At 44.3% G+C, this 11,216-nt stretch overlaps 1 protein-coding gene across 1 annotated transcript in view; it reads right to left on the bottom strand.

The window, feature by feature from the left end:
- Positions 1-11,216, bottom strand: part of LOC106572662 (low-density lipoprotein receptor-related protein 1) — a 237,152-nt gene that overhangs the window by 1,675 nt on the left and 224,261 nt on the right. The window contains 10 exon segments of the mRNA XM_082962191.1: positions 689-833; positions 1,803-1,896; positions 2,058-2,131; positions 3,038-3,139; positions 3,351-3,525; positions 5,002-5,163; positions 8,473-8,646; positions 8,804-8,944; positions 10,522-10,698; positions 10,959-11,078. Coding sequence (XP_082818317.1) covers positions 689-833; positions 1,803-1,896; positions 2,058-2,131; positions 3,038-3,139; positions 3,351-3,525; positions 5,002-5,163; positions 8,473-8,646; positions 8,804-8,944; positions 10,522-10,698; positions 10,959-11,078 — 1,364 coding nt within the window.

The following is an 11,216-nucleotide window of genomic DNA, read 5'->3' as shown; positions in this document are numbered from 1 at the left end:
GAAAGGCCAGACTCCTGGGCTTTTCACGCACAATAGTATCTAGGGTTCACCGAGAATGGTGCAACAAACAAAAAAAAAACAGTCAGCGGCAGTCCTGTGGGCGAAAACAGCTCGTTGATGAGAGAATGGCAAGAATGGTGCAAGCTAACAGATGGGCCACAAACAACAGTGCGGTGTGCAGAACAGCATCTTGGAACCCTCGTCTCGGATGGGCTATTGCAGCAGACGACCACACCGGGTTCCACTCGTATCAGCTAAAAACAAGAACAGACGACCACACCGGGTTCCACTCCTATCAGCTAAAAACAAGAACAGACGACCACACCGGGTTCCACTCCTATCAGCTAAAAACAAGAACAGACGACCACACCGGGTTCCACTCCTATCAGCTAAAAACAACAAGAAGCAGCTCCGGTGGGCACGCCATCACCAACACTGGACACTTGAGGACTGGAAAAATATCGCCTGGTATGACGAATCCTGGTTCCTGTTGCTTCATGCTGATGGCAGAGCCATCCTGCCTGCTGTCAACAGTACAGGCTGGTGTTGGTGGTGTGGGGAATGTTTTCCTGGCAACATTTCCACACCCCGGAGAATTCAGGCTGTTCTGGAGGCAAAGGAGAGTCCGACCCGGTAGTAGATGGGTATACCTAATGAACTGGCGACTGAGTGTAAGAGTATGTGTTACCTTATCTGGGTCTAAAGTGAAGTCTGAATCCAGGAGTTCCCCAGCATCGTCGTCTGGCTCCCCTTCGTAGATCTTATAGGCTGGGTTCCCTATCTCCACATTCATGGCCCCGTTGGTCATCCTGTGGTGCTGAAAGCCCTTAGCACTACACACACACACACACACACACACACACACACACACACACACACACACACACACACACACACACACACACACACACACACACACACACACACACACACACACACACACACACACAGTTTGTGTCCTCTCAAAACTTCAACATTAGCAGAGACGTAGCCACAATACAGGAACACACACTGAAAGTGCTGAGAGCCTTGGTTCAAGCCACTGACAGGATAGAAAAATCCAGCATACAGCAAACCATCACACCACCAGCTACATGTACAGTACATCTTAAACGTTTCCACACAGTCAAGGCAACACAGAACCACGGTAAATTGACAAATCAAATGAGCTTTTTTCAAAAGTCCATTTGGACACATCCAGTGTCAATCCTGGTGAATGCTGGATTTTCCACAACACAAATGTTCCACTTATACAATGCAGGCACAGAAGCATCACTGATATATATGTAGACAGGGAAAGGTATGGATGTGTAGGGAAGAACCAGTCAATCTGTCAATAGCCCCTGTGTTCCTGGGTGGGAAACCCTGTACTAAACAGGAGAGAGCAGGCAGGGACAGACAGACACTCTACTACAGAAAGGCCAGCAATATGGAGGACTGTCACTGAACCCACAAACAAGATGGTGGCTTAGATGAGGCTTTGGGGAGAGGAAGGAGAAGGGGGGAGGGTCTGGTGGGGGGAGACGTGATTGATGTGACCCTATTAAGTTACCGAGAATGTTGGGAGCGTTTGCCCGGCCATACAGACCTGGGGGACAGGAAAGAGGTGGTTATCCACAGAAGAGAGAGAGATAGAGAGATTATAATATATATATATATATATATATATAGATAGATAGATAGATGGATAGATGGATAGATGGTGGGAGGTACAGATGAGGTGTAAAATACATTTGAGTTTGACCGAATGAGTGGGACGTCTCACACCCAGTCTCAACACAAAGGTTGTCTACTCTACTCACCCTTGCATTCTCCTCTTGTACCACAAGATGGTGCCAACAACCAGCAATGCCAGTAGTAACAGCAGCAGCACTGGGATGATTATGGAGGCAGAACCTGCAGAGAGAGCAACACGCCCATCAATGAGAAATAGTCAACACCGACCAATGAGCTCAGAGTACAGACAGTTTATAACATGTATTGTGTTATAATCTGTAGTTATAAAATGTATTTCACTGACACTGTAAAGAGACTATAAAGTAACTAAAGTAACTTACTTCCACTGGATTCAGGAGAGTCCAGAGGAGAGGCAGTGACTTCACATCGATACCCCCTCCACCCTATAGAACACCTAAATACACATCACACACGTTACAGATTTGTATTCATTTATTTTTATTTCACCTTTATTTAACCAGGTAGGCCAGTTGAGAACAAGTTCTCATTTACAACTGCGACAGTTACAGCTAAATACACACCACATAGATTACACCTAAATACACACCACACAGGTTACACCTAAATACACACCACACAGGTTACACCTAAATACACACCACACAGGTTACACCTAAATACACACCACACAGGTTACACCTAAATACACACCACACAGGTTACACCTAAATACACACCACACGGGTTACACCTAAATACACACCACACGGGTTACAGCTAAATACACACCACACGGGTTACAGCTAAATACACACCACACAGGTTACAGCTAAATACACACCACACAGGTTACAGCTAAATACACACCACACAGGTTACAGCTAAATACACACCACACAGGTTACACCTAAATACACACCACACAGGTTACACCTAAATACACACCACACAGGTTACACCTAAATACACACCACACAGGTTACACCTAAATACACACCACACAGGTTACACCTAAATACACACCACACGGGTTACACCTAAATACACACCACACGGGTTACACCTAAATACACACCACACAGGTTACAGCTAAATACACACCACACAGGTTACAGCTAAATACACACCACATAGGTTACACCTAAATACACACCACACAGGTTACACCTAAATACACACCACACAGGTTACAGCTAAATACACACCACACAGGTTACAGCTAAATACACACCACACAGGTTACAGCTAAATACACACCACACAGGTTACAGATAGTCACAAAGCGTGTGTCTGTGTGTGTGTCTGAATGAGCTTGAGTGTGTGTGGGTGTACATCTGAGTGATTGGGGTCATATTCTTACTTGCACTGGGGCAGTAGTGTGCCTGGTTCGATAGAGCAGAGTCCGTTGGTGCAGAAATCTAGACAGGTGTAGCAGCTGGGCTGGGTACGACCGTTAGGACAGCTGGACATAGACAGGTACACAGAGACAAAGAGAGAGAGACAGAGACAGAGAGAGAGAGAGAAAGAGATAACCAACAGAACTAGATTGAATCTTTATAGGAAAACACCAGGATAAATGTGTGTGTGTGTGAGAGTGAGTGTGAATGGACTGAACAATGTGTGTGTATGTATGTTTGCGTGTGTGCTGTATATGTAGTGTGTATGACTCCTACCTGCACATAACCTCTCCTGAGGCTTTGGGCAGACACTTGCCGTTGGGTCCGCAGTACTCACACTTGTCCAGCTCACAGAGCTGTCCATGGAACTGAGGGGTACAGCGACACAGCTTGGTGGCATTGGCCGTCTGCAGACACATGGCCTCATTCTCACAGTAACCCTCACATGTACCTGGAGGGGTGATGAGAAGATAGAGCCAGGGAAACAGGGCTTACAGTCAGTTCCTCACAGAGCGAAGACTCTCCTGCTTTTCAGCCATTTCTGATTAGGGATTAAGTATTACATTACAAAGTGGATTGAAGAAATTATTACTTTTATTGAAATGAAAAAAATCACAGGAATGAAAGATACACCTGAAAATACAGGAAGTATACCTTTAGTTACTCTGTTATAATACAGGACCTATAGATTCAGTTACTCTGTTATAATACAGGAACTATAGATTTAGTTACTCTGTTATAATACAGGACCTATAGATTCAGTTACTCTGTTACAATACAGGAACTATAGATTTAGTTACTCTGTTATAATACAGGAACTATAGATTTAGTTACTCTGTTATAATACAGTAACTATATATTTAGTTACTCTGTTATAATACAGGAAGTATAGATTTATTTACTCTGTTATAATACAGGAAGTATAGATTTAGTTACTCTGTTATAATACAGGAAGTATAGATTTAGTTACTCTGTTACAATACAGTAACTATAGATTTAGTTACTCTGTTACAATACAGGAACTATAGATTTAGTTACTCTGTTACAATACAGGAACTATAGATTTAGTTACTCTGTTACAATACAGTAACTATAGATTTAGTTACTCTGTTAAAATACAGCAACTATAGATTTAGTTACTCTGTTACAATACAGGAACAATAGATTTAGTTACTCTGTTACAATACAGGAACTATAGATTTAGTTACAATACAGGAACTATAGATTTAGTTAAACTGTTATAATACAGGAACTATAGATTTAGTTACTCTGTTATAATACAGTAACTATAGATTTAGTTACTCTTATAATACAGTAACTATAGACTTAGTTACTCTGTTATAATACAGGAACTATAGATTTAGTTACTCTGTTATAATACAGTAACTATACATTGAATTACTCTGATATAACACAGGAACTATAGATTTAGTTAAACTGTTACAATACAGGAAGTATAGATTTAGTTACTCTCTTATAATACAGGAAGTATAGATTTATTTACTCTGTTATAATACAGGAAGTATAGATTTAGTTACTTTGTTATAATACAGGAACTATAGATTTAGTTACTCTGTTATAATACAGCAACTATAGATTTAGTTAAACTGTTACACAGATCAATCAATCAAATGTATTTATAAAGCCCTTTTTTAAATCAGCCAATGTCACAAAGTGCTGTACAGAAACCCAGCCTAAAACCCCAAACAGCAAGCAATGCAGATGTAGAAGCACGGTGGCTAGGAAAAACTCCCTAGAAAGGCAGGAACCTAGGAAGAAACCTAGAGAGGAACCAGGCTCTGAGGGGTGGCCTGTCCTCTTTGCTGTGCCGGGTGGAAATTATAACAGTACATGGCCAAGATGTTCAAGAGGTTGGCATTGTTGCTTAAATCATCCCTTATTAACCCATTATAAACTACACACTCACTGTATTGACACTGGTCTCCCAGATACTCAGGCGGACAGCGGCAGGTGGGCTGGTTGCCCTGGGATACAGTGCAGTTGCCTCCATTATGACAGTGGTCCTGACAGGTGTGGAGTTTACACTGGGGTCCCGTGAAGCCCTTCAGACAGCGGCAGGTAGGGGCCCCTGGGAACAAAGGGTCATGTTAAATAAGAACAAAAATCGAAATAAAATGGGCCCAATTCAGACTTAGGAAATCGACGCCTTTCCTATGGCACTTGTCAGTAGTTGTTGTTCAGACTTACCTAATGCAGGTGCGTAGTGTGCTCTACAGGTGTGTCTACCTTGCATACACTGAATAAATGTAATTCATCCACTGAAAACCGTCCCACTTGCTGGCCAACAGATTTTCTTGTGGAGTTTTCAGTACATTTATCTTAAGCCAGCACCTAAATGGAGCCTAAATACGGTGTACCTTTATTAGAATTTTGTCGACAGACTCACTATAACACATTGAGAGAACGGGTTCAGAATATAGGGATCAATAAAAGAAAGCCATCTATATACACTGCTCAAAAAAATAAAGGGAACACTTAAACAACACAATGTAACTCCAAGTCAATCACACTTCTGTGAAATCAAACTGTCCACTTAGGAAGCAACACTGATTGACAATAAATTTCACATGCTGTTGTGCAAATGGAATAGACAACAAGTGGAAATTACAGGCAATTAACAAGACACCCCCAATAAAGGAGTGGTTCTGCAGGTGGGGACCACAGACCACTTCTCAGTTCCTATGCTTCCTGGCTGATGTTTTGGTCACTTTTAAATGATGCGGTGCTTTCACTCTAGTGGTAGCATGAGACGGAGTCTACAACCCACACAAGTGGCTCAGGTAGTGCAGCTCATCCAGGATGGCACATCAATGCGAGCTGTGGCAAGAAGGTTTGCTGTGTCTGTCAGCGTAGTGTCCAGAGCATGGAGGCGCTACCAGGAGACAGGCCAGTACATCAGGAGACGTGGAGGAGGCCGTAAGAGGGCAACAACCCAGCAGCAGGACCGCTACCTCCGCCTTTGTGCAAGGAGGAGCAGGAGGAGCACTGCCAGAGCCCTGCAAAATGACCTCCAGCAGGCCACAAATGTGCATGTGTCTGCTCAAACGGTCAGAAACAGACTCCATGAGGGTGGTATGAGGGCCCGACGTCCACAGGTGGGGGTTGTGCTTACAGCCCAATACCGTGCAGGACGTTTGGCATTTGCCAGAGAACACCAAGATTGGCAAATTCGCCACTCGCGCCCTGTGCTCTTCACAGATGAAAGCAGGTTCATACTGAGCACGTGACAGACGTGACAGAGTCTGGAGATGCCGTGGAGAACGTTCTGCTGCCTGCAACATCCTCCAGCATGACCGGTTTGGCGGTGGGTCAGTCATGGTGTGGGGTGGCATTTCTTTGGGGGGCCGCACAGCCCTCCATGTGCTCGCCAGAGGGAGCCTGACTGCCATTAGGTACCGAGATGAGATCCTCAGACCCCTTGTGAGACCATATGCTGGTGCGGTTGGCCCTGGGTTCCTCCTAATGCAAGACAATGCTAGACCTCATGTGGCTGGAGTGCTTCAGCAGTTCCTGCAAGAGGAAGGCTTTGATGCTATGGACTGGCCCGCCCGTTCCCCAGACCTGAATCCAATTGAGCACATCTGGGACATCATGTCTCGCTCCATCCACCAACGCCACGTTGCACCACAGACTGTCCAGGAGTTGGCGGATGCTTTAGTCCAGGTCTGGGAGGAGATCCCTCAGGAGACCATCCGCCACCTCATCAGGAGCATGCCCAGGCGTTGTAGGGAGGTCATACAGGCATGTGGAGGCCACACACACTACTGAGCCTCATTTTGACTTATTTTAAGGACATTACATCAAAGTTGGATCAGCCTGTAGTGTGGTTTTCCACTTTAATTTTGAGTGTGACTCCAAATCCAGACCTCCATGGGTTGATAAATTGGATTTCCAATGATTATTTTTGTGTGATTTTGTTGTCAGCACATTCAACTATGTAAAGAAAAAAGTATTTAATAAGATTATTTCTTTCATTCAGATCTAGGATGTGTTGTTTAAGTGTTCCCTTTATTTTTTTGAGCAGTATATATATATATATATTCGTCTCCGTTTCAACACCAACTGGTAGATAAAAAAATACAGAGATTTTGTAGATTATTTAAGCCATTTTGGGGTTAGGAAAGTATATATGAATGGTTTGGAGAGACTTTACACACAAACTATATTGATGAATCAAAGATAGTGGTTTGATTCATCCTGAAAGTTGCCATATTCAAATTCAGTTCATGGAATTTTGGAAGGTGAGGAAAGTGTACAATAGGGGTGGAACAGTAGTCCTATAAATCTACTGTAATCCTCATTGATCATGGAACTGTACGACAACATGCTCCAGGCTTAACCTGTTACGTGTAGTCTGAGTTTCATAATAATTACAATAGGCTGCATGTCCAAATGATTGCACAACGTTAACCTACGATGATCCAGTAACGCTAGCCTCCTTCAGGAACAACTACACAGACGTGACAGAGGAAAAAGGTCAACGGAATGGAATGATACAAATTGAAGGAAATGAACACGAAAGTAACAGTTATAAATGTATGTGGGTATTACTGATGGTGGCTCCCCCGATAGTGGCTAATATTTATCATGATACACATGATAAAATAAAATGGAGAAAAGCCAGGAACATAATGAAAACGTTGCAAAGCGCATGCATCAACTCAGCAGGTTCAGCCCTACAGAAGCCTATACCTTGGCTCTCCAAATTTCATCCACGCAAATTATGAGGGCACACAAATTCTGAATAACGGCACAGCAATTTATAGCCTACTTCACTGTGGTAAAGGGACAGCAACATGCAATACATGTCATGTTGATCTGAGTTTCAGTTTGCTTCCATATGACTGGTTTCACATTCGTCTCCAGTGATCATAAGGAAACATTTTACTAAAACAATTGCTATGTGTATTTACAATCCACCTCTCTAAATGGATTACGCATTTCCCTAGCTGCTATCAATGGCTCTTATCAATTTAGAAATTACAGTGAATTGAGAATGCTGTTATTTCTATCGGGAAAAAATCAAGTAGATGCTTTTCCGCTTGGAACTGGCAGCTTGTTCGACCTTATTCATGGTTTCCTCACGCGTAAAGGTGGTGGAATTATGAGGGAATGAAGTCAAGTGGGTGAATAGCCTGCTATTATCATGCTTAAATTCAAGGTCAGAATACACATAGAAAAAAAGTGGAAAAGGGAACTTAACACACATAGGGCTGAATCCTAGAAGGGTTCCTATTAATATCAATGCACAACAGAGTCCCCACAGTCCCCCTAAAGCAGCCCCTACAGTCTGCAATAGAAAATGGCTGCCACCGGCACCTAGACTAGTTTGCCAGTTGCAGCCACACCAATGACTGTATATGCTCAGGTAACCTACCTACGACTGAGGCACTGCAGGCTCCACCATTCTTACAGTAGTCTCTACACTGGTTGACCTCACACCTCTCTCCAGTGAAGCTGGGCTGGCACTGACACTTAGCCCGCTGCCTGGTGTTCAGGAAACAGTTCCCTCCGTTCAGGCACTGGACCGTACACGGCCCGGACGGGGGAGCTGGGAGAAGAGGGGGAGAGGTTATTGATGAGAGTCCCATTGGGCACCAGACGTCAATTCAACATCTATTCCATGTTGGTTCCACGTAATTTAGTTGAAATGACATGGAAACCACGTCGATTCAACCGGTGTGTGCCCAGTGGGCGTGTGTACTCACAGAATGGAGACCGTGTGGAAGGCGGTCTCTCCACACATGTGCCGTTTTCAGCCACGCGGTCGTTAGGACAGGTGCAGACTGGACCACTGGGGCTGAGCAGACACAACCACTCACACTTCTTCCTGTCACATGGGTTAGTCACTGATGACACAGAGAGAGAACAGACAGTAACAACCAGAACAGGATAAAGAGAAACGTCACTAAAATGTGTTAAACTCCACTGAACCATATGTGGAATAGATGTTAACAGTAGCGCACTATGGTGGAAGAAGGGGGGTCTGAAGAAAAACATTATGTGGAAATTGGGTCAAAGCTATGACATACTGTATATAATGGATAGTGACATACTGTATATAATGGATAGTGAAATACTGTATATAATGGATAGTGAAATACTGTATATAATGGATAGTGACATACTGCATATAATGGATAGTGACATACTGTATATAATGGATAGTGACATACTGTATATAATGGATAGTGACATACTGTATATAATGGATAGTGACATACTGTATATAATGGATAGTGACATACTGCATATAATGGATAGTGTTTCACAGACAGAGAGTCAGAGAGAGAGTCAGAGAGAGAGAGTCAGAGAGAGAGAGTCAGAGAGAGAGAGTGAGAGTGAGAGAGAGAGAGAGAGAGAGAGTGAGAGACAGACAGACAGACAGACAGACAGACAGACAGACAGACAGACAGACAGACAGACAGACAGACTCTCTCAGACAGAGAGAGACAGAGAGTGAGACAGACTGACAGAGAGCGAGACAGACAGAGAGAGACAGAGAGAGAGACACAGAGAGAGACACAGAGAGAGACAGAGAGAGACACAGAGAGAGAGACAGAGACAGAGAGACAGAGAGACAGAGAGAGACAGAGCGAGACAGACAGAGACAGAGCGAGACAGACAGAGAGAGCGAGACAGACAGAGACAGAGCGAGACAGACAGAGACAGAGCGAGACAGACAGAGAGAGAGCGAGACAGACAGAGAGAGAGCGAGACAGACAGAGAGAGAGAGCGAGACAGAGAGAGAGCGAGACAGACAGAGAGAGAGAGCAAGACAGACAGACAGAGAGCGCAAGACAGACAGACAGAGAGCGAGACAGACAGACGGAGAGACAGAGAGACAGACAGAGAGACAGACAGAGACAGACAGAGAGACAGACAGACAGACTGACAGAGAGACTGACAGAGAGACTGACAGAGAGACTGACAGAGAGACTGACAGACAGAGAGACAGAGAGAGACAGAGAGCGAGACAGACAGAGAGACAGAGAGCGAGACAGACAGAGAGACAGAGAGAGACAGAGAGAGAGACACAGAGAGAGACACAGAGACACAGAGAGAGACACAGAGAGAGACACAGCGAGAGACAGACAGAGACAGACAGAGACAGACAGAGACAGAGCGAGACAGACAGAGAGCGAGCGAGACAGACAGACAGAGAGAGAGCGAGACAGACAGAGAGACAGAGAGTGAGAGAGACAGAGACAGACAGAGACAGACAGACAGAGACAGACAGAGAGAGACAGAGAGAGACAGACATACAGAGACAGACCCACAGACACACAGAGAGAGAGAGAGACAGACACTCTCTAACAGTTTTTAGCGGTGGTGGTTTGATAGGGGTCAAAAAGAAGTGTACTATATGGGGGAGTAGGGTTTCATTTAAAGAAATTAGCTATAGTGTAGGCAGACAGCCACTCACTCTCTGGTTGTTTGTAACGGTGGTAAAGGACTATGTCTGTGGCGTGGTTAATGCCAGTGGTCAGGTTCTCCATGGGGCTCTTGCCAAACTTGTTGACCCGGAACACAAAGTTATTAATGTAGGTGACGCCATATATGTAGTCCTCAAAGATGTCGATGCTGAACGGGTGGAGCAGGTCTGGGGATGGAAGGAGAGAGAGTTAGGAACTGTTAATCCTGCCTGAACTATGTCCTTTTGAGAACTGAACAAGGCCAACCCACTCTGTAAAACAGTGATAACTGTATCTTGCTTAAAAATACAATTTCACTACTTATCCTTTAATTCATAAATTGTTACCCATGTAAAATTCAGTAGGAAACAAAGATGGGTGGTATCCTCATAAAACTACACTGAACCCCAGCCATGAGATAAGTGTAGTTTAGTGTAGTGAACTGAACTGTTTTTGAGTCCTGTGACGGAGATGACGGGGTCGGAGCCGTTGAGTCGTACGCTCCCGATAACAGAGAGCTTAGCGTCTGCCCAGTACAAGCGCTCGTTGAAGTAGTCTACCGCCAGACCTGGAGAGAGGAGGAGGAGGAGGAGGTGGTGGTAGAGGAAGAGGAGTAGGAGCGGAAGGAGGATGGGAGGGTTAAAGAGGACATGGATAACACAAACAGTGACCAGAAAGAAGGTATGACACCACTTACACCACTATG

Source organism: Salmo salar, chromosome 15 (genome assembly GCF_965601325.2).
Source record: "Salmo salar chromosome 15, fSalSal1, whole genome shotgun sequence".
NCBI lineage: Eukaryota > Metazoa > Chordata > Actinopteri > Salmoniformes > Salmonidae > Salmo > Salmo salar.
The sequence above is the reverse complement of the archived record's forward strand: the minus strand, read 5'-3'. Positions and strand labels throughout refer to the sequence as shown.